Raw genomic sequence first — 23,397 nt, 5'->3', positions numbered from 1 at the left:
CAAACTCCTCACTGTGCTGCGTATTGAACAAATACATAGAAAGATCTAATCACTAACCCAGGAACCGGCAACTCAAGGGCCAGATATCAAAACAAGATTTTCCCAGGCCTGTGGAATGATTGCCACCCACATCCATCTTCCTCCTTTGAAATATTATTCCCTTCCAAGCTAGAACACAGATCAGAAATACAGACTACACAGAGAAGGCTTCACCTTAAAACACAGCCTGGCAATCACTAATATAGGTGATGCAATGCACCGTCTACCTTAATTCGTGTTATGTGGAAGAGAATGTGTTCATTGTCAATGAGCCACACAAGCCTATAAATCCCCAGAGGAAGAGCGCTCTTTATTGCATGAGAAGACTAGCGTGCCATAAACCAGACACTCCTACTTTCAGCAGCTGAACATGTGAAACTAAGGAAGGGTGTGGGAATCAGGAAAAGGTCCAGCAACATGAAAAGAACCAAGATTTTCATGGGTTTCTAGTGAGCATGGAGATCTTTTTAAGTGCTCTGTTAGAGTTCTCTGAGCAGTGCTTTGTGTTCAGACAATGTTGGGAAACTATCTCTGAATGAAATGTCTTCAGGAGGTTTCAGATCAAGTAGCTGAAGTATTCCTGCTCCTCCGGTTAAAGACCTTCCCTCCAGTTGCCAAGCTTGATAATTCTGGGAGGAAAAGTTTCCATCTGAATCCTTCCTACCTGTTGAACCTTCAGAGGATCAGAAGGATAACAGGAAAGGGTCTGGGGGGTTGCAGGCTTTTCAAGTTAAAAGTTAGTGACGCATCAGGATGCTTGGGTGGACAGGAGCCATCTGGCACCTCCATTCACGTGATGGGGGAGCGGGCACAGCTCCAGACTGCAGCAGGAGTGGTCATCTTCTCAGGGGGCTGATTGGCAGTTGGTACAGCCTTGGTCAGTGAATCACAGATGGTGGCAACCAGCCGTGACTGGCATGCGGAGCCATGGTGAAGGCAGGAGGCTCTGCCCAGCACAGCAAATACATGCTCTCACCCTAGCTGCAGGCAGGCCAGAGGCAGAAGCCAGTGGCATGAGTCCTGCACTTGATGTGTGAGAGCAGACAGGTCCAGGCTTATGCAGGATCATATGCTGAACATGAGTCAACTGTGCAATGCTCTTGCAAGGAAGGTGTTCTTGGCTGTATTTATAGGACCGTAATAGGTAAAATATGAGAAACAATTACTCCATGTTACTAATTGCCAATAACTCCCCAGCTGTAGTCCTGTATCCATTTGGGGGGATAGTACTTCAAGAAATAGGCCTGTGGTGAGCGTCTATAGGAGAGCCACCCAAGCAACAAAGATTTAAATAACACGTGGTGTTATTCTGTGACAGAAGTGGGTGCTTAATCTATAAAAGTAAGTGCTAAAAGGGGAGCTGGGGAAACAGCTATTTTCTGTGAATAATAAGGGTTAGTTAGTTATTACCAATTATTACTTAATTACTTTCCAGATTCCTGGGGATAGAGTAAGATGGAAAAAAAAAAAAACAACAGTATTATCTAAAGCTTTAGATAAAAAAAAAAAAAAAGAAAAAGAGTCAAACTGTCAGGAAAAACTTGCTAACTATAGAAGTAGTAAGGCCCTAAAACAGGTTACCTACAGAGGATGTGGGTTCTCTGAGAAGGTTGCACAAATATTGGCCACTTGTGATCTGTTGATATTAATCCTCTCTTAATGCAAAGGTTTTCATGAGATGATCTTCTTAGGTCCCTCCCAAGCTGATTCTGTGACTCAGTGCCTGCCAGACATCTGCTTTCTGTGCTGCCTATTAAAAAATGTTTTCATGTGGCGACTGTGGGCTCCTGAAAAGTGTGCTCCCACACAGTCTGTGAAGACGTGTTAGAGGTGCCCATCTAAATTTTCACATCCTGTGTACTAAGTATAGTGCAGCCTCTCACACCGACTGGTCTCCAAAGCCAGTTAGGAACAAGGAAAAATAACACAATCTGAGCTCTCAGGTGTGCTCTGAAATCAAAGCCATCAATGTCAGTGAAATCTGTTGAGGCTGTCATGAAATTAGCAATGGTATAGTCAGAGTAGGATTTATACTATTTGCAGGAAATATTATAAATGTGAACCCAGATATTGAATAAGGAGCTTCAAAAGAAATATTGAACCACTTTTCATGCATTCTTAAAAAAAGGTAATCACAACCTGTGTGCATTAAGCAACTGAATTAAGGTGCACTTCCTAAGTTAAAGTGCACTTCCTAATTTAAAGTACACTTCCTATGTGTTGAGGGCCCTTTGAGGGCTTTACTTAGCCACATTACCATCATAACATGGCTTCTTGTCTGTAGGAATTTAGCAGAAGCTTATAGCTACTCTAAAATGGACAGTGCATTGACTTCCAAGGAGGAGTAAGCTAAATAGAAATGTGACATGTACTAGCACCTCCACAGAAGACTTAAGACTGAAGATAGTCAAGGATTCAAAGGGGTCTTTGGAGTAATCAAGTCAAGGCAACATTTCATATAGCTCCCTTCAGAATTTGTGTCCTCTTCTCATTTCCAGCCTGGCTAGTATATATCCATTTCTATTTCTGCCTACGCTATCCATTAGCTTAAGTAATTGCTTTTTCATCTTTGATACCTACCCTGCTGTTTACAGAGAGCTATCTTACGTTTTTTTTCTCAGCTTTCATTTTGCTGGGCTATAAAACCCAGCTCTTTTAATGCCTTCCACTAGAGCAGGTCCTTCATTCTCCTGGTCTGTTTTGCATCTCTCATAGTCATTAAGCTTTTCTGATGAGAAGTGCATATGATGTTTCAAACGGGGTTTCCCTACTGCCCTGAGGAATTACAGTAATGCTTCCCTTTCTGTACTGGAGATACCATCTCTGGTGCATTGTAGGAACATCTTCATCTTCTTTGTGGCCACACTATAGTGATATCTGTGTAGAAATACTCCAGAAAGCTCTCCATGAGGTAGTGCCAAAACTGAAAGCAATACTGCAGTAACCACTCAAATTTCCACATGAAGTTCTGTGCAGCTGCTGAGTCACAATCAATTTACCCTGCATTAAATATAAATATTGCAACTACTAGTCTTCGGTCTTATAGCATCATCCTATATAACATCATCCCATAGTAAGCAAGTGGGAACGCAATTACATCATGAACCGGTGGATGTGCTGGTGTCTGGCTGTTGTTGTATCACATGATCAGAAATTGCATAGTTACTGAAAGTCCAGACCTTTTCCATGCTCAGGTCTTTGAGATATTCACAGAATCATTGAATCATTTATGTTGGAAGAGACCTTAAAGATCATCTAGTTCCAACCCCCCTGCCATGGGCAGGGACACCTTCCACTAGACCAGGTTGCTCAAAGCCCCATCCAACCTGGCCTTGAACACTTCCAGGCATGGGGCATCCACAACTTCGCTGGGCAACCTGTTCCAGTGCCTTATCACCCACATAGTGAAAAATTTCTTCATAATGTCTAATCTAAATCTCCCCTCCTCCAGCTTGAAGCCATTCCCCCTCGTCCTATCACTACATGCCCTTGTAAAAAGTCCCTCTCCAGCTTTCTTGTAGATGCTCTTCAGATACTGGAAAGCTGCTGTAAGGTCTCCCTGGAGCCTTCTCTTCTCCATGCTGAACAACCTCAACTCTCTCAGCCTGTCCTCGTAGGAGACGTGCTCTAACCTTCTGATCATCTTCATGGCCCTCCTCTGAGCCACTCCAACAGGTCCATGTCCTTCTTATGTTGGGGGCCCCAATGCTGGATGCAGTGGGGCCTCACGAGAGCAGAAGGGCAGAATCGCCTCCCTTGACCTGCTGGCCACACTTCTTTTGATGCAGCCCAGAATATGGTTGGCTTTCTGGGTTGCAAGCATACATTGCTGGCTCATGTTGAGCTTCTCATACACCGACACCCCAAAGTCTCTCTCCCCAGGGCTGCTGTCAATCTATTCTCTGCCCAGCCTGTATTTGTGCACGGGATTACCCCAACCCACGTGCAGGACTATTCAGCAGCTGACCTTGCTGAATAGCTCCCTGAATTTGTAGGAATGAAGCCTTATGAGCTGAGGTCACGAGCATGTTTCCCACGGTTTATCCTTGTGCTGACTCAATCCCTTATTGTTTTCCATCACCAACTCTTCAGTGATGTCCTAACTGCTTAGCAAAACCTGTCTAAAACATTGTCATCTTTGACTATTATCATCCTTGATTATTTGGACTCACTGATTGGGACCCTGACCCCAACCCTCTGGCTGAGTTCCTGGCTTAACCTCAGACCTGCTTTATCACAAGACTTGTCTGGCAATCTGGGCTCCTGGTGGAGCTTGGATATTGTCACTAGACCTGCCCTGCCCTGCTGTCACGCTGGCTCCCAGCGCCCCATCCCGTTCTCCATCCTGTCCCCCAACTCCTTCTGTCAGTTGAGTATATCAGCAGTAGTATTTTTTAGTCACTTTGTTGGCTGTTCTTCTACCCTCTCATGTTTTCTCATCTGTTGTTACAACCTCCTAATTTCTTCTTTTTTAGTACCAGGTATGAAGCTCATAAAAGTCCTCCCAGCTGTCTTCTATCTTGATTTGAACAGTTTCTTCACAATTACCAGAGCCTTGGTCCCAAACATCCATGACAGAGGAGCTCATGTGGCATGCATTTATTTTTTCAGGGTCTCCAGGTCTGACCACATAAGTAAAATTGATCTTTGCCAGAGATATCAACTAACAAGTGCATCCTGAACGTAAGCTGTCCACCAGGACAGAGCAAGAACTCAGACATTGGTGAAATGGTGGAAACAGTGTCCACAGAAGAATTAGTAACTTGGGAAGCAACTTGTGCATGGGAAGAACAAGATGGACCAGAAACAGAAATGAAGACATTTGCCACAAAACTGAATTAAAGGTTTATAACAAAAGACAGAGACAAAATACATCAGAAACAGAATAACTCTGTAGAAATGAGAGACGATAAATTGGCTTCTGCTCTGAAAACAGGGATGCTGAGCAATGTTCCAAAAGACTGTGTTGGAATGAGGCCATTCTGAGGCTTCCCAAAGCAGCCGATGGCTTTACAGCATTTCAGTAATTTTTTATTATTATTATTATTATTTAAATATTATTTGCCCTCATTGCTGTAAACTTGTTTAATCCTTGCAGGGAGCCACCTTACAACTAGTATTCTGCAGACTTCCAAGGATCCCTGGCATACTTGTAAAAGGTCCCAAAAGGCAACCGCTGTCAGTAGATTTTAATTTGCCATATGTATTTTTTTTTGAGTTTAGAATTTGAAAAAGGTTGGAGACCACAGCACATACACCATATGAATGTTCACTTGTGTATATATGTTCAGTGAGATGTTTTGTAGGTTATTAGATATTTTTTTCTGAAGTTTAGAACTCCCAATAATTCAAATTTCAAAGCACATATATACATCCTATTGATGTAAATTGCCCTTCTACACTAAGGCCCCACTTCATAAGCAGTCTCCTGTTTTAACTGATGATGTCAAAGATCTTTGTCATGAATTAGGGTGACTCTCACTGGGGAAGATTTTAATCTAGTCTGGATACTATTGCACTTGCCTGAATTAACTCATGCTTGCAGCCTGAAATGATCAGTGATAGCTTCTGATCTAAAACCGACTCAGTCGTGGTTTCTTCAAACAATAACACACATACTGTTGACGCAAAAAACCTAGCAGAGGTTGAAAATGTTTCCACTCCCTTTCTGCAGGTCACTCAAAATTATTGATTGCTAGAATATCTGAATGGCAAAGCAGGCTGGGCAGGAAGGCGATGCCATGAAGAAAGTACTAAACCCACACAGTTTGTTTTTTCACAATTGCACTGCCTCAGATGTGATATTCTTTTTTTTTTTTTTTAGACTTCCTTTGAAACAATGCATCAAACAATGTTCCTGGACTGACTCCTACTTCAGGTTGGAAGTTTTAGCCTTAGATAGATTCGGAACTGGAAAAACTCCTGGAAAAAAAAATGGAAAAAGACTATTAAAAATTTGCTTTGGATTCAGAGAGTAGAGATTTTCAAAGGAGCTCAGCCTGTTTGGGTGTATTTGCTCGTTAGCCAAGCAAAACAGGAGCTGAGAGGCAATTCAGCTGTGGCCTATAAATATATTCTAGACTATACACGAGTGGAGAAGAAAAGCTTCTCATGAATGTGTTTATGCTGGAAATTAGAAGGTTACTCGCCTCACAGCAATGATGCTTTGGAACAACATTTCACTGGAGGAATGAGGCAAAGCCATTTTTAGATGCAGCTTGATTAGCTGCAAGGATGATCCCGCGGTTGTCTGTGACAAGGAATGGCAGAGTCCGTGGCTCCATGGATGGGCTTCTTTGCAAAATGTGTCCTTACTGGTCACAGTGGGGACTTTGGGACGCTGAGTATTCTGGAAAACCTGTCTTTCACTAGATGTCTGAAAGTGAGCAGAGGCCATTCATTAATATCCACAGTTGGCGGAGCACTTCAAACCTCCTTTTCATGTGGTATTAACATGAGGCACCTGGAAGGTGAGAAGTAGGCTCCAGATTGATTTGCTTAAAACAATGTTATGAAGAATTTTCTTTAAAAAAATCCTAAGCAATTCAGCATAAACAATTACACAAATATCTTACTCAGACTTGCTACCAGTTATTATACTATACCTTCCAAGTAACAGTTTGTTACAGCATATATCCTTCATGTTGCACAGTCTTCTGGAAGCCACGCTGATATTCCAAGTGCACGCCAAGAGTTGCCATGACCAGACATCTCAGAGAGACTGACGGTAATTATGGCATCCCTAGAGATGGGTGGCATCGTCTTGCCCAAGGGCACACAGAGGCTAAGCCCCATCACCTGGAGGTTGTGTCGTGCCCAGGAGGAGCACTTAAGGTGACTTAGTGTGGAACACAATGTTGAACTGCAGGATGTAGACTAGGGATAACCGTGACGAGGCAAAAAGGAGCTGAGCTTTGCTTTGCTTGCTTTTTTTATATCGTAAAACTAAAAGAAGTTGGTTAAAAAACAGCCTGAAAACTTCTTTTCCTCCAGCCTTTCTTGTCTCTCTGCTTCTTTGGGTTTTTTCATTTGACTTATAGACATTTTGGTGGTCATGACCACAGATTTGGTTTCGGGTATCTGTTCGGGAGTTGATACAATTGGGGAGCTAAATAAGACAGGACCTTATTAAGGACAGTGCTCTGCATCGTTGTGTTTCTTCCCTCATGAGATGCTTTTGATTAGCTGCCTGAAATACAGGTTTCACAAGGAACTCCTGTGGCGCAGGAGTTTGTCTGGCAAAACAAAATGAGGAGAAATGGCCCAATTAAGAAACTCCTTGTATTTTTCCATTTCTAATGGCAAACTCTGCTACAATCTATGTCCTGTAGGAAGGGTTTGCAGACTTAGAAAGGGTCCCCATTATTTTTGAACTGACAAGCAGTGCAACCCGTGCATTCATCTGTTTGGCAGTCCCCAGAACCAAAGCTGCAGAGAGAAAGGATAAGCGTTGTGCGAAGCTTCCAACAAAAGCACACCTCATCCTCAGCTCCTTCAGTTAACGACCAGCTTTCAGCTGACATGGATATGCCTACTAACGTAACTGAAAGCATTATGTACATTATTGTTTTCATGTAGTAAAACAGAATGATATCCAGACCAGCCAACAAGTAGTACGTGCCCCACTGTGCCTCAGCAAAAGCTTTAAATTTCTCAGTTTGACCTAAAACAAAAAGGCTGACAGTATTTCGGGGAATATTCCCTTAAGAATCCACTTTCTCAATGAAAGCTCATAAGCAACAGGGAAACAGGCACAGGGCTCACTCACAACATCAGCTCTGAACATTTGGTCGTGTCTCTGCCAGCAGTTTCCTCCAACAGGAAAGTTTTCCAGGCTCCTGCCATTTAAATGTCTCCTGCTTGCAGCCAGCTTAAACCCCCAGGCCTTCGATCCATGGGTTCAGTGCTGAAGTCCTTCTGCTCCTTCAGGTTCTCAGCGGAGAATTCTCCAAAGGAGAAGATACACCTACGTGGCAATATAACACAGAGTTTTTCCAGGTAAACCATTTCAGGCACCAAAATCTGCCTGTCCCAAACACATGCACGCACAAATTCTCAGCAAGGCAAATTCTCTCCTTTGACAAGTAAACAGCTGGTCAAGACAAACAGGTCAGCAGCTAGCTGAGCGACACCTAGCACCACTGCCCAGACGATGTACTGGTCTTTGAAGAATGTATTTTCTTCAAATAAGCTATACTGTTAAAAGGGAGAGAAAGAAGATACAGTGAACTTCTTACCTATAGAAACATTCAACCTTTATAAGCATTCTTACTGGATGTTTTCTGAGTAAGACTTTTCCAGATTGTGTATTGTACTTCCACATGACCACTTGTGCTTTTTATTGCCTGAACACTTCCGATGTAAGACAAAAGAGCAACTGGTTTATTTTCCGTACATGATTCATTTGTGTTGCCTTCATCGTATCCCGTTACTAAAGCACCAAATTCCTACTTGTCTGCAGGGGTTGATAGTGTCACCTTCTCTCCCTCTTTCTCCTCCAGAAATTTAACTATGCAGAAGGTTGATCTAATGACTTACTGCTACTGAAAATCTTAACATTTGCTCCCTAACCCGTGGCCACATGACCCACCCATTCATTTTGCAGTAGCTGTGGCCCCCATGAAGCTTTTCTACCAGCCAGTTTTACTCACTGAACCTACAGAAAACTCCCTCCTCCGTTTTTTAAGTTTGTTTTCTCTCGTTTTATTGGATTAGATCAGCTCATAGGAGTTGGCCAAGCAGCAGAAACTGCACAAAGCCAACAGCTTTCTGGGCAGAAATAGAATTTCTGATTTCCATCAGCAGTGAGCTGATAACTTGGCTCACTGCATCTTGAGAAAACATACTGAGCCATCAGAACAATCATGTGAACACGCCTCATCTACACAGTTTAAAACCAGATTATCTTAACTCCTACTGACCGTTCTTTAACCCACATTGACTTTGCACATGAAGACACTTCACACCGTCGGTTTTGCAAGCTCATCTGTTAAGGCAGCATCCTTCAACAGAAAAGTGGCAAGATCTTAAAACAGCCACGAGCATTTTTGCAGCGATCACCCAACTGAAGCCCAGGAGTATGCAAAGCCATCGCTGAAGAAAGAATGCAAGGACCGACCGATGCAATGATTGTTAACGCAACGCTGAATGCAGAGAAAACCAAAAGGCACCGGATTTAGCAAGCAGAGGTAGGAGTGGTTTTCACGCAAAGAACTTTATTGTCATAAATACAGCAGTGAAAAAGCAAACTTTTAAAGAAGGAGGAAAAAAGAGCGCTTTATGTCTATATATTTAATAAAAACACTTTCTCTAAGACAAAAATAATTTACATTCTGATAACCCACATTCAAAAATAAATAGAGAAAGGCAGCAGGGCATAACATTCAAATTAATACCTAGTAAAATGTAGTAATGTATTTTTATTAATAATCAAGTATATAACACTGCAATACTTAATCTTGAATTTGTATATACAAATGCCATATCTCACACAGCAATAAATCAAGACATATACACCATAAGGAGCACATACACTAATTTCTGTTAAACTGAAAAAGTAGGAATCATACTTAAAATTCTCCAAACTGGTGACACAGAAAAACCACTTTGAGTCGTAAACAACAAAAATAAACACTGAAATAACAAAAGAAAACTAGTTTAAAAAGAAATACAATTAACAAATAGGAGTAACGATGTAGAATTACCTCTCCCCCAAATAGCCAATTATTTATTTTGCTCTAAGGTAGATTACACGGCACACAGAAAAGTTATTATATTTCAGTATAGTACTAAAATGCAGGCTTTTGCAATTTGGTCCATTTACATTCTGCTGATTATTTTAGCCTGCCGTATCGGAAAGAAAAATTGTGTGTCCCTCAATCTTTGGATATAAAAAACAGAGAAATTACATTCTTCAGCACAAAAGCAAGATTTTGAGAAATCTGTGCATTATTGGTTTTGGTTAAGCATATTTAGTTTATTACTTTCATTCATGCAAAAACTGTGAATTAATCCAGATGAGGATTTTACCATAAAATTTAAATAGTCAATTTATTAGATTAGATAACACTGGGTAAAAGCTTAATCCACTTAGTATGTTGCTACTGAACTCTACTCAGCTAGTCAAAATTACACTAACCTTACACATTTGCCTCCTCAGAGAAGCAGGCGTAACAATTCATTCAGAAAAGCTAAAAGACACACAAATTTAAAATAGAACAGATCTGAAAATGATACTTACTCATTTTTACATAAGAGGTTCAAACATTTATAAAGCTACACATAACCTCCAAAGAACATGGACACAAAATTGTTAAGCAAACTACAAGAAACCACTGCAGACCTGAAAGTAATACTAAAGAAAAATGTAAAGAAAAATGAATATCATTACGCTATCAAACTCTCATGTTTCCTAAAAATATAAGTGCAAATCAGAAGTTGCAGTTCGAATGTGTATAAAGCTTGAAATGAGTAAAATAATTCAGGTGTATAACTTTATTAATATTCTGTGTTAGCCACATAATATATAAATATAGACTGGAATTTTAACTAGGGGAAAGTATTTTTTTGAGGTAAGGAGAGACAAACTGAATGGGGTTGTACCTCCGAAGGAGCAGAGAGAATCCTCCGACAAACATTCTGTCATTGCCAAATTGTGCCTTAGGCAGTGTACACAATTGAAAAAATAGATCATTTTTGGCAAGTCAATTTGCAAAACAATCACCTGTACAATCACAAACAAAATATATTCACACCCTGAAACTACACAGCCTTTCATCAACATCTCAAAGCATGTTATGGAGCAAACATCTTCTCTCCTTCTTGTATCATAGGCACAGAAGACCTGCCCAGAGTCCCCCATCTCCACATCAATGCATTCGTTTTTAAGCAGAATCGTTAGTTCCCAAATTTGATACTCATTCTCAGGACTCTATAGAACAATTGACACCTATTGTATTATGTTAATTTGACATATTCTAGTAGAATTATATATATGTGAGAAATCCAGTTTGCAAAGATTGCAAATGTGCCAAGCTGCCAGTAAACAGTTCCTATATCTACATATGACGGTGCAAGTTAGTGGTGTCATAAAGGCACTTGTCTCTCACAGACAGTACTGTCCTCTCTAATCAGTCAAAAATAGATCTAAAAATATTTATTTTAACATCTGAAATGGTTTTTACTCCTTAAAGTGGTGCAAATCATCATCTACAGAACAATAATTCATTAATTCAACATGAAAGAGCGAAGTGCAAAGTATCCATAATTAAATATATCTTTATAATTAATTCATTTTAATGCCATGCTCTCAAAAAATGCCAAAAAACATGCTATAGTAGAAATGTGATTGGCACTAGCAGCCACAAATAAAAAGGTAGGTGCATACAATAGTACAAGCAAGCATATTTGCAAAGTTACTAAAACAATTAAGTGATGAGTTGCAAGGAGAGACATTTGCCACAAGTCTTTTCCAAGACATGCTTGAAGCCACGCCTGACCAGTATGAAATATATAACACGCATTTACATCATCAGGGACATCTTTAGAGCTAGCTACCTAATTTTACAAAAATAATTCCAAAATGCTCGTTCACTTCAAAGTGAATTCTGTTTGTTTTCACCGAATTTGAAACGACAAGTCAAAACCAGACCAAACAGCAGAGTTTAAAAAGACACCTAAGTAGCCTTATCAAAGTTCAGTGCAGTTTTCAGGGGTTTATGATGGCAGTGTGATATCCTTGAAAACCCATTTATCTGGTCAATACACAGATGTTCCTCTCCAAGCCTCAGTACCTTGAAGCAGTAATTTGAAATAGTTTCCACCAACACGAGTTTCCACGACCTTATTTTTGCAAATCAAAGGGCTAAGGCATTACAAAAAATAGACATAATTGGCTTGCCTATGTAAATGCTAATTTGCAGCTGGCATTATAGTGAAATCTAAACACCCAGGAAGGTGTGATGGATGGAATAAATCAGCCAAAAAGCCAGCAGGTTTTCTCGCACTTTATACTTTCTATTGTAACAGCACATTAAGAGCATATCCAGACTGCTGTGAAGTTGCTGGATGTAGCCTCAAGCTTGAGTACTAACTTTCATGTCCAGTCGTCTTTAAATAGTTTTGCCAGTACTGTACCATAAGGAAGTTTCTGCATCTTTGAAAAATCTGCATTCACTGAACATTGCACAAGGTTATTAAAACAAAAACAGAAAAAAAAAAGAAGCCATTTGATCAAGTACTAAGCTATTCCTTCAGAGAATCACACTTCTTTTTGCTTATAGCAAAGACCAGAATTGCTGATGGTGTACTGACAGTTGCCATGGCAAGTGGATGACTGTGTGGGATAGCAGACATATAGCCAAGTCAACTGCTTATGCAACCTCCGTGATTTAAGCAAGCACAGAACACACCACTTTTATTATGTGCCGCCAATGATCTGCATAAAGTGCCAAAGGAAAAAACGTTCTTCTATGTTAGGTCATGGCTGTTTCAGTATTCCCATTCATCTGTTTTCATGTCCAGATAGTAAAGAATATTCTGTGCGAGCTTTACTGCTTGCTTTCTGGCAGCCTTACACCGCTCGTCACCTTGTGGATCAACAGCATCAAGTGCTAGAAGTTGTTTTGTAAGAAGTTCTTCCAATCTCATGTAATTTTTATCCGTTCTGTTTCCATCAAATGAAATCACCTCCTGCTGAATTTGAGACAAGTTTCCAAGGACAGTCCAAACTGCTTTATGAGACTGATGTTCAGCAGCAGTTTGCTCAGGATACAGTTGCCGTTTTTCAAGTGCTTCCTTCAAATCAACATACGTTATAAGAGTTTGAACTTCTATTACTGCTCTTCTCCTGGCTTCTCTAATACAGGGATTCTTTCCTGGGCTCACCTCATCTAAGTGGGCAATTAACCCCTGCAACTCTGCTTTGGATCCCAAATACAAATCAGAAGCATTCTCTGTTTTTAAAAGTAAAGAATTAATTTCCTTCATTTTCTTGCGGATCTCTTCTATTTTTAGAATGGATTGATTTTGTGCCAAATCATAAGCGTGAGTAGAATTTGCTTCTTCTTCCAAGTCCAGGTATTTCTGCAATTTATTGATCTCTTCCACTACTTCCTTTCTGTAGTTTCTTATTTCCGTGCGACCACAGACATCTAAAGCATCCAAATCAGCAATGAGGCCCGTAAGCACACAGGATAGGTGCCTGCAAGTATCATTACTATTCACTCCCATTAGAAGTGCAATGAGAGTTCCTCTTGCTTTGTTCACATCACACATTACAGAGTTAATTTTGGAGACAGAAGGATGCGCATCATTAGAGAGTGGCAGCGACAGCTGTTGCTTTACACAGCTTTCTATAATCTCCTGAACAGCACACACTTTTGTCAGAGTGCGGTACCTTGCTTTGCGTAAAGAAACTTTCCCTCCAGTTTTCACCTGGGTAAGCCTCAGTACAATGTCCTGAATACCTTCTTCAAATTCATCACTTATACAGTTACCTCCTTTGTAAAAGGGTGTAATCTCACGTTCCACAAGCGATTGTGCCTCCTTGAATATAGCCTCTATTTCCAGTCTGCGCGGATGGTTTGCATTTTGTTCCAGTTCCTTCAGCAGCCTCTCTGTTTCCTGAGCAGCTCGCTTTCTGGCTTGCTGAATATCCCCCTTTCCTTCGGTGTCTACAGAATCTATTTCAAAAAGCTGTTTAGTAAGACTCCTTTCTAATTTCTTGTAATCTCGATCGGTAGACAGACCACTGAAGACAATCACTTGCTGTTCAATCTCTTTGACTTCTTTCTGTATTTCATGCAACCGTTTTATGGAAGGGTGTTGGTTACCCATATCCATTCTCTTCTTTCGTCCAGTTTCAGATGAACTACAAGGAAAGTAAGAACGAGACTTGCGATTAATAGAGTGCTATGCAAGCACTTCATTATGCCACACGTAACAACTTTCACAACAGCCCGAAGCCCTTCAGCATTACAGCTATTTTAAAGAACGCTAGCAACAGAAATAAACCACTTGCCCGGTATTTCATAGCCGTCCCTCTACTGTCACACACCCCTTTCCCCCCGGGCTCCGGGGGCGATGCTTTAGTTACCCACACCACCAGCTCTCAGCGCCTACCCGCCACCCCAGCCCTCCCTTCCCCACCTGCTCCGCTGCCGAAGGCACCGCAGGCACAAACCGGTCACCCGCAGCCCCGGGAGAAAAAACAGCGGCTAAACCCAACGGCCTCCGCGGGCCCACAGCCCCAGGCCAGGGCTGCCGTCCCCCCGCACCGCCCCACAGCCGCCGCTCCCCCCTCAGCGCCCGCCACCCCCGGCCGCCCCCTCCGGGCCCCGCCACGACAGCGCCTTCCTTCCCTCCCGCCCGCCCGCCCGCCCGCCCCCCCCCCCCCGCAGCGACAGGGCCCGACAAAGCGGGGAGAGGACACAACACCGCGGGAGAGCGCGGAGGCACCTGAGGAGAGGCTCGACCCCACCCGCCGCCCCACCACCCCCGCGGCAAAGCCCCTCTGCACCCCGGCCACCTCACCCGCCGGCCGCTCCGGCCAAGGGACCCGCTGCCCGGCCCGGCGCTGCGCCACGGGCCGAGCGGCGGCAGCGAACGGCAGGAACGGCAGGAGCCGAGCCCCGCCCCGCGGCCCGGCGGAGGCGGGAACGGTGCGGCCGAGGGACGCGGCCCCTTCCCCGGCACCGCCCCCAAGCGCAGCGCAGCGCCGCGCTGCGGGCGGCTTCGGCTTTGCGACAGCGCCGTAAAGCGCCGGCAGGAGGCGAGCGATGGCGGCGGTCAGAGTGCTGCGGGCCGGCGGCTGCCGCCACCGCCGCCTCCTCTCTTCCTCCTCAGCCGGCGGCGGCCACACGGCTGAGCGCGGGGAGCGGCAGGAGAGAGCGGTAAATGCGGGGGGGAGCGTAGAGGGGGCGGCGGTAGCAGCAGCTCCTGCGTCCCGGAGCCTGCCGCGGGGGAGGCCTCGGGGTCTCCCGCCCCCGCAGAGTCCTGAGGGAGGAGCGGGGGAGGTCGCCCCCGCGGTAACTCTCAGCGTGGCTTGGCGGGCGCGTCACGATAAAAAGCCTGTCTTTCCCGCCGCCTCTCGTTGTCGCTGTGTTTTCCAACGCCCCCAGTGTTTGTAAATACCCGGCGGGCCCTCCCCGGAGGCGCGGATGGGGCGCCGAGGCACAAGGGGAGGTCAAACGCTTGTACGAACGGAGCGGTGAGTTACGGGCTGTTGGAGCCGGTTCTTCCTAAACCCGGCCTGAAAAGCTGCAGGCTTGTGTATGGTCACAAGGGTGCACAAAGAAAGCGGCGCTTAGGGAGGCTCACGTACTTGCCAGTTCTTGCTATCAAATATTTTAATAAAGTGGAATAGCAATGATACAAAAATGAGGGGAGGTGGGGAGGGGAAGTTGCTTTAAAAAAAAAAATAATTCATGTCTGGTGGAAAAGAGTCAAATATATCGTCTCTGCAGTGCATTTTTAAAGAAAAGTAAATTTTAAGTTTATTGCATCGTTTTTGGTCAGGGTAAATGAACGTGCATAATTTCTGAACTTACTATACTTATATGTTTTAAGGTTGCCTGGAGTTTTGGAATCTATTTCAAATCGGGGCGTACCTGGAAAACTCTGCTAAAGTGGTCGTAATGAATTCTGCCTGTATTTTTAAGGCCCTGGGTTTCAGCCCCCCCGCGCACTCCCGTAACGACTGGATCGGCCCCCCCGACAAGCACTCCAACCTGCGGCCGGTCATCTTCTATGTGCCCCCGGAGGAGTCGTCCCTGGAGCGGCGGCTGCGGGAGGCGCGGCAGGAGGCTCAGGCCTGCGACCAGCGCTTCTGGGCGCGGCACAACCGTGCCTTCTGCCAGGTGAGCCCGTCGCCACGCCCAGTGCCGCTCGGCGCCCACCCACCCGAAATTGGGGAGGTTTGGTCTCGGTAAGGTAGGGTTCAGTTCTGCCTGCCCTTACCGGCTGGTAATTGGTACCGTTTCTTTTAATGTGCATGGTCTCTTTGTGGAAATTACTTTTTTTTGTCATTCGTCGCTTTAAAATTATGCACAAAACTAAAAAGCCTGCATATTCTGTTGCTGTTTAGTGTCATATACTGAAATTTGCCTTTTTTCTTTTATGCACTGAAAATATAAAGTTGTAGCCACCCTACATGCAAGACCTGTCTGTGACTAGACTGGCTGTTTAAAATGATTCTGCAGCTCTTCTTGCTCTGTCATAAGTGAGAGAATTAGGTATGATCACCAAGGGTAAATGAAGGACATGCCCTGTTTCACTGGCAGTGTATCCCATCAAGGCTGAAAATGGGGACTTTTCAGTTGTGGTCTGTCTTTTTTCCTGATTGCAGCATTGGTTAGGAGGCACTGAATTTTGTTGGAAGAACAGTAATGATTCAGTAATTCACTGTCACTTGTGATGATCTTTGATCATTGTATCCTCCCAAAACTTGTGAAGATCTCGGAGAAAAAACGAAGCTTGTTTTTCAATTCCATAGAACTTCTTTTTAAGTTTGAAAAGCTTATGTACAAATAATTATTCTGTTTCCATCTGAGTAATTTCAGGTTTTTTTAAGCTGCATGTTTTTCTTTATGCTCAAATTCTCAGTTATACAATACAGCACATCTCCATAGTTTGTCTTATAAACTGAAGGTTTGGATGCTGTCAAACAATACTGAAGCTCAGCTGTAACTTTGTTCCACAAATAAGTTTTATATGTTTCAGTAGAACACTTGCATGAATTAATTGATGCATGCAGGTAGCAGGATCTAAGTGACAAACTTACCAGTTTAACTAAGTCACTGAATTCAGGAAAATGTTTCCAAGTATAATGAATACTGCTTATTATTTCAGAAGTTATTAAGCACTACACTGCTATGTGATCAAAAACAATGGTTAACTTCAAGGACTGAGTACATCAGATTCTAATGTGGAAAAAACGTGTTTTAGGAAAAAGAAGAATTTATTTATTCAAGACTGAAAGCCAAGGGTCTGGAAATGAGAGATGAAACAGGTTAGTGAGATCTTTGTTTGTAGTTTAGCATGCATTCTGAATTCTGTTTGACTTTGAATTTTACTAGTTTATGCTCTTTATGTTCTGTCACAAGTAAATCTTGAGGGTAGGATTTAGAAGTTTTTTCAGGAGCATCATAAAGAGGGGAGGAACTCTGCAGATGTGCATGTGGGGCTCAGATAATTTGTTGCTTTGTTCTTCCCCTAATTCTTTCCCTGCAGCTGGAGGGAATGCGCTGAAATCCTAGCCAAGCAATATAATCATTCTGTAGTCTAAGGAGGAAGGGGCTTTTTCCTTTCACACCTCCTAACCCAGTGAGCTAGCCAAGCTAAACATATAGAGCATTTGCCTCAAGTGCATGTTATGGTTGGGTGGATAAATTCACACTCTTTGGCTTCAGGTCCATAGTGTATATAATGAATACAATATTTTCCCTTGAGGGAGAATAAGACAGCTTCTGAGCAGACAGCAGCTGCTGTCTGCCTGTCTTTGCCTGAGCACAGTTGCTGTAAAATAGTTGCCTCTAATTCATTATGTGAAACTGAAAACAAGATGTCTTCATAATAACAGTGAATTGGCCATTGCAGTATGAGGTTGAACATTTTGTTCATAGAATAATGCTCTGTTTGAGTTTAGTAAAGCATCTGCTCTGACATTCTGTATGTCACAGACCATTACTTTTCTCTTCTGCTTGTATCCCGGTGATCAGTGTATGGTTGAGAAATAATTGTAAGTTCTGTGTTGTTTAGAAAACACTTCTTTATATTGCCGTTTTGGTTTTGGTTTGGTTTGGTTTTATACCGTAGAAATAAATGGAAAAATAGTAAGCATGTACATCCCTTAGAAATAAAATTATATTGGCTGCATGTGTTGATTAACTCTGTTCTATAATACAGCTGCGTGTGTGTATAAAAATAAGAGTACTAACAATATTCATGAACAGTTGGAACAAAGCTTACTTTTTTATATAAGTGAATCTACAATCAGTTCTGCTGATACCAGTATGAAGAAACAAATTAACTATAGGTGTTAAATAGGCAGCCTTCAAATAGTCTTAGAGTAAGTTTATCCCATAGTGTGTTAATCCATTGTAATATATTAGATTTGTAAATCATGACAAAAAGAACTGATCAATAATTTACATTCCAATGATCAGTCTTGGGAGCTTTAAAATGTATTTTGGAATGGTAGAATTGTGATATTCAACTTGTTATCTCCCTCATCATATCCATATCCCCTGGGACATTAAAGTTTGACCCTCAATTTTGAAGCATTGAAAGCACCAGAAAAGTTGTATAGGAATTATCTGGTATAGTTGAGAATATTTGCTGGTTCTCAGGATTCTACATCTGTGCTGTAGCCACAGGTTTTCCTTTCATGTTCTGTGGAGAGAATCAGTCTTCTCTTATATTGTGTTTATGAGTGGCATATTCAAAGTCAGCTTTTGTACTTGCTCCTTCACAAAATAATTGTCTACTATATTGTTGATAAATCTGACATCTCAGAACATATACTCTTTTGTATAAGTTACTTAAAATGTATCAACAGCAACAGGAAAAAAATTTACATCTGAATGTCATGTCAGTCATAGATAGGGTACTTCCTATATCTATTGACTTTAGGGGGGAAATTTAAGTTACTAAGTGCTCTTACTGGTGCTGTTTAAATTTCAGCTCCATAAGAGATTAATTTTACTCAAAGGATAGATACTCCTGGATCTATGAACTTCTTCACAGCAGTCCATGTGTTCCCTAAATAATCGAAGACCTGATTAACATAATCACTTTAACAAGTAATAAGGTCTTGAGAGTTATAAGGTCTTAAGAGTTATGCCAGCTTCAAGATGAGGAGTATTTTTAATCTGCTGGGGTCCCTAGATAAGTTTTAAAAAGTTGGAAGATAAAAGCATATTAACTTGTTCAGGGTTACACAGCAAGCTCGTAGGAGCAAGAAGTCAGACCTAGCTCTCCTGCATCTGAACCCAGTGTTTTAATCCAAAGAATTATCTTGACGTTATTATGCCAAAACTTATTTTCAGGTCAAAAAGCAACACTGAATGCAGAAGAAATGGCTGACTTTTACAAGGACTTTCTAAGTAAAAATTTTAGAAAGCATATGCAGTATAACAGGTATGTAGAAGGTATTTATGTTGGGTGTTATACATTACAGTCCAAGTGAAAAGTGTAAGATCAAATTTAGAATTTAAACTTTTTTTCCCCATAATTGTTGAGGCCCCATCCCTGGAGGTGTTCAAGGCCAGGCTGCATGTGGCCTTGGGCAACCTGGTCTAGTGAGAAGTGTCCCCGCCTATGGCAGGGGGGTTGGAACTCAGTGATCTTCAAGGTCCTTTCCAACCCTAAACCATTCTATGATTCTATGATAAAGCTATCATTTTAGAAAATTATTTTTTTTAATGCTATTACTAGCATTTGACAAAAATTTGCATTATCATTTTGAGTTCTGCTGCTGCTTACTGTTGATTTAGTGGAGAGATGAATCTCGTGTCTGAGATTGAGACATGATCAGGCACTCAGGTTTTTTCTCTTATGGCATGGGTCTTTTCATGCTGCTAATTGAAACTGATAAATATGCAAATGGAGCCAGTTCTGTTAAATATCTGGTCCAGATGAGGGGCTTGAGTGCAAACTCAGTAAGATTGCAGACGACACCAAGCTGGATGGGAGTATCGATCTGTTTGAGGGTAGGATGGCCCTACAGAGGGATCTGGACAGGCTGAATCGATGGGCTGAGGCCAATGGTATGAGGTTCAATAAGGCTACAGGCTTGGGGAAGAGTGGCCAGAAAGCTGCCTGGCAGAAAAGGATCTGGGGGTGCTGGCTGAATATGAACCAGCAGTGTGCCCAGGTGGCCAGGAAGGCCAGTGGCATCCTGGCTTGGATCAGGAATAGTGTGGCCAGCAGGACTGGGGAAGTGGCTGTCCCCCTGTACTTAGCACTGGTGAGGCTGCATCTCAAATACTGTGTTCAGTTTTGGTCCCCTCACAACAGGAAAGACATTGAGGTGCTGGAGCGTGTCCAGAGAAGGGCAACAAAGCTGGTGAGGGGTCTGGAGAACAAGTCTTAGGAGGAGCAGCTGAGAGAACTGGGGTTGTTTGGCCTGGAGAAAAGGAGGCTGAGGGGAGACCTTATTGCTCTCTACAACTACCTGAAGGGAGATTGTAGCGAGGGGGGCAGGGGATGGGTCTCTTCTCCCAAGTAGCAGGCGATAGGATGAGAGGAAATGGCCTCAAGTTGTGCCAGCAGAGATTTAGATTGGATGTTAGGAAAAATTTCTTCACTGAAAGTGTTGTCAAGCATTGGAACAGGCTGCCCGTGGAGGTATTTGAGTCACCGGAGATATTTAAAATACATGTATATGTGGCATTTAGGGACATGGTTTGGGGGTGGACTTGGCAGTGCTAGGTTAATGGTTGGACTCTATCATCTTAAAGGTCTTTTCCAACCTAAACGATTCTATGATTTTATGAATAAAACAGTTGAAATTTCTATCTAACAGATTCCAGTTGACTGTTAAATAAGGACTAGTAAATGTGATTAATCTCAAAGGAAAATTGTTTAATGAGAGTAATATTTAGTATTCTTGGTTTTATTATTTTGCAAGCATATAGTAAATGTGAAAGTGATTAGCCTTGAGTGGTGGGGTTTTTTTGTGTGTGGCAAAGCATTTGTAAAATCATCGCCTGAACTTATCCTGTGTAGAACCTCAGCCTCAAATGGGTAAGATAAGATCCATTGTGCCTCTTCACAACATCTACTGCATTGTCTCAGTGTTACTGTTTGTACAACAACTTGATAAACTGGATTGGGGATCTGAAACAACTGAAAAACAACTTGCAAACACACATTACCCTGCAAGTAGCCGTGCACACTTGGTAGAAGGCTAGAAATGAGGAAGGAAGGGAAAGCTGGAGGAGGATAGCACTTAATCCAGTTACAGTAGTGTTGCCCACTGAATATGAAACCACAACTTCAGTTTCTTCTCTGGACTGGATTGAGAGATTATAGGGCTCAAAGGTGTCAAGTGTTACTGGGTTCCTAATGGTGTAATGCTAGTGAGAATTCTACCATTGCTATCACTGATCTATAACAAACTGGGGTTTAGGGTTCTTTGTATGTATTGTGCATATACCATAACATACTATACTGTAAGAACAATTTTACTGTAACAAGTATTTAAAACAAATGTGCACATCTTGTCTTGCCCGTGGGGAAGGGGAGTTGGGGGGGGAACCTCACCAAAAACCTCAGCACCGGCATGGAAAGATGGAAAGTAAAACATTTTTAGCTAGGGTATTGTTCAGATTGCCTATAACTGATGAGTGAGAAAGCAAATAGTTTATCTTAGAACTTGTCACCAGATGCCACTGTTGTAGCAAGCTCAGGATAGTGTCCCATCTTCTCGGTAAGAGCGTTCAGGCTTTGTGCCTAAATGTGATCTTCCTTGTTGCGGCCTTGTAAAATCAGGTAGTGTCAGCTGCATCGTTGTAGTTTCAAAGTGTAACTGCACAGCCCTGAAAAGCAGTGGAGCTTTTTACAGGCATGCTGATTTTGAGGGGACGTATTTATAAAAATCTGTTTATGCATTCAGCTGTATGTTCTTTTGCAGTGTTGCCAGCTGGCCTGAAAACTGGCTGCTGAAGCGTTGCAACTTCTAAAATTTACTTAAAATTGAAAAGTGCATAGACGCCATGAGTATTTAGTTCAGGGTATTTAGACTGGAAATACAGTCTAGTTTTGGGGAAAAAAAAATAGAGAAGGATATAGGAAATGAGACATGAAAGGGGAAAAGAAACAGTTGCAATGTTAGCGTGATATTTTGATTTAACGTGACATTTGAGGGGGTAGCTCAGTGCTGCTTGTCAGCATGATTTTGGCTACTATCCTCACTGAGAGGTTAGTATCTCAGGTTTATGTTAGATCTGTATGTGCAAGGTTTCCCACAGAGATTTCAAGGGAAGACCTAAATCTCAGTGCTTAATATTCCCTGCTAGTTCTATGATAAGCATATTCTATTGCTTCTTGTGCAGCATTTTACAAAATGGGGGAGGGATACTTGTTAGAAACTAGAAATAAATTATGATATTACTTTAGTTTTTAAAAGGGGTAAGAATTTGAAGCAAGTGCTCAGCGGTTAAAAAGGGCTGATATAGATAGGATAGCCTGTATCTTGAATTGGTTCCAGAAGCCATGCATGCTTCATAAAAACTATTTAAAGATATAAAGACTAACTTTGGCAATATTAAAGGCATCACCTTTAAAAGGTACTGCATTAGAAACATAATGTTCCCTGTATTGGGTTATACAATTAGTCTTCGAAGCATGATTTTATTTCGTTTTTTCCCACCCTTATGGGTGACCAACTGTGTCCTATCCAACACACACATCTTCATACATGCACAAACAAATCTTACCCATAGCACAGCACTGGCAGGAAATTCTTCTAGGTAGCTTGATGATCAGCTTTACTTCTGAAACATGAAAATGGTTGCAATTATTTTATCTTGCCTGATTTCAAATATAATTGGTCATAAAGCTACCCATCCCTTAATTTTTTTACAGTTAAGCTATCAGTGGTTGTAACCCTGAAGTCCACACATAATCTGCTCATGGATGTAGATATTCATATAGACCTTTTCATAGGTTATTTAACTCTAATTAGGCAGGAGAAGTGTTGCCACAAAGAATGGAAAATGCAGGTCATCGCTGAATTGTCATTTGTCAATGCCAAAGGATATTTTAATATTATTGTGTACCTGTTTTTTCCTGTTCTTGTTCTGTGTGCTGATGATTTTCCTGGCTTTGTAATCCTAGAGATTGGTATAAACGTAACTTTACTATCACATTCCTCATGGGACAAGTAGCACTGGTGAGAGCTCTGAGGTGGCTTCGTTGGAAAAAGAAAAATGTTGGAAATTAATCACAGCTCCGTGAAGAATGCAACAACTAGCTGGGCCTGCTATAAACCTGTTGTTTATAGTGATATTCAGAACCTGGATTACTAATGTGATAATTACTTGAATCTGTTTGTTAAACTATGTAAATAAAAGTTGTCATTGGTCTTAATTTTTATCATTATGTAGATTTCCTTTACCTTTTATTCCAAGAATATCTAAAATACTTCCCAGCCAAAACTGAACTGAGAAAACTATCAAAAGCTGTTCTTTGTTTACATTAAATGGAATGGATCGCAACTGTCATGTGTTTACCACAGAGTCATAGCTCCTAAAGAACATGTGATTCGGGATGCTGTACCTGAATTCAGGTCAGAGAATGATGTCTTCACCAACCATATTATTATATAAAGACAAAAATGCCTCATTTTGGAGCAGT

The 23,397-nt window shown here is 42.0% G+C and overlaps 2 protein-coding genes across 2 annotated transcripts; one reads left to right on the top strand and one right to left on the bottom strand.

Annotated features, from left to right (window-relative positions):
• Nucleotides 1-9,234: 9,234 nt before the first annotated feature.
• On the bottom strand, nt 9,235-14,625 carry BAG5 (BAG cochaperone 5). The gene is made up of 2 exons (XM_082485525.1): nt 14,572-14,625; nt 9,235-13,909 (listed from the first exon to the last, which is right to left on the bottom strand). Exon 2 carries the CDS (start codon nt 13,879-13,881, stop codon nt 12,529-12,531), a length of 1,353 nt encoding a protein of 450 aa, XP_082341651.1. The 5' UTR covers nt 13,882-13,909; nt 14,572-14,625; the 3' UTR covers nt 9,235-12,528.
• A 167-nt stretch (nt 14,626-14,792) lies between these two features.
• Nucleotides 14,793-23,130, top strand: COA8 (cytochrome c oxidase assembly factor 8). Its single transcript, XM_082485998.1, has 5 exons — nt 14,793-14,930; nt 15,699-15,896; nt 16,984-17,047; nt 19,086-19,176; nt 22,879-23,130. The coding sequence occupies exons 1-5, from the start codon at nt 14,817-14,819 to the stop codon at nt 22,982-22,984; spliced, it is 573 nt and encodes a 190-aa protein (XP_082342124.1). The 5' UTR covers nt 14,793-14,816; the 3' UTR covers nt 22,985-23,130.
• The last annotated feature ends 267 nt before the right edge of the window (nt 23,131-23,397 follow it).

This window comes from Vanellus vanellus (genome assembly GCF_965231255.1).
Source record: "Vanellus vanellus genome assembly, chromosome: 6".
Lineage (NCBI taxonomy): Eukaryota > Metazoa > Chordata > Aves > Charadriiformes > Charadriidae > Vanellus > Vanellus vanellus.
The sequence above is the reverse complement of the archived record's forward strand: the minus strand, read 5'-3'. Positions and strand labels throughout refer to the sequence as shown.

What these genes read in the sequence shown, in the direction of transcription:
- COA8 (XM_082485998.1), top strand. Translation starts at nt 14,817, where the DNA reads ATGGCGGCGGTCAGAGTGCTGCGGGCCGGCGGCTGCCGCCACCGCCGC. An exon ending in GGGAGCGGCAGGAGAGAGCG is followed by an intron (nt 14,931 to 15,698) that starts GTAAATGCGGGG and finishes TGTATTTTTAAG; the next exon opens with GCCCTGGGTTTCAGCCCCCC. An exon ending in AAGCATATGCAGTATAACAG is followed by an intron (nt 19,177 to 22,878) that starts GTATGTAGAAGG and finishes TTGTAATCCTAG; the next exon opens with AGATTGGTATAAACGTAACT.
- BAG5 (XM_082485525.1), bottom strand. Translation starts at nt 13,881, where the DNA reads ATGGATATGGGTAACCAACACCCTTCCATAAAACGGTTGCATGAAATA.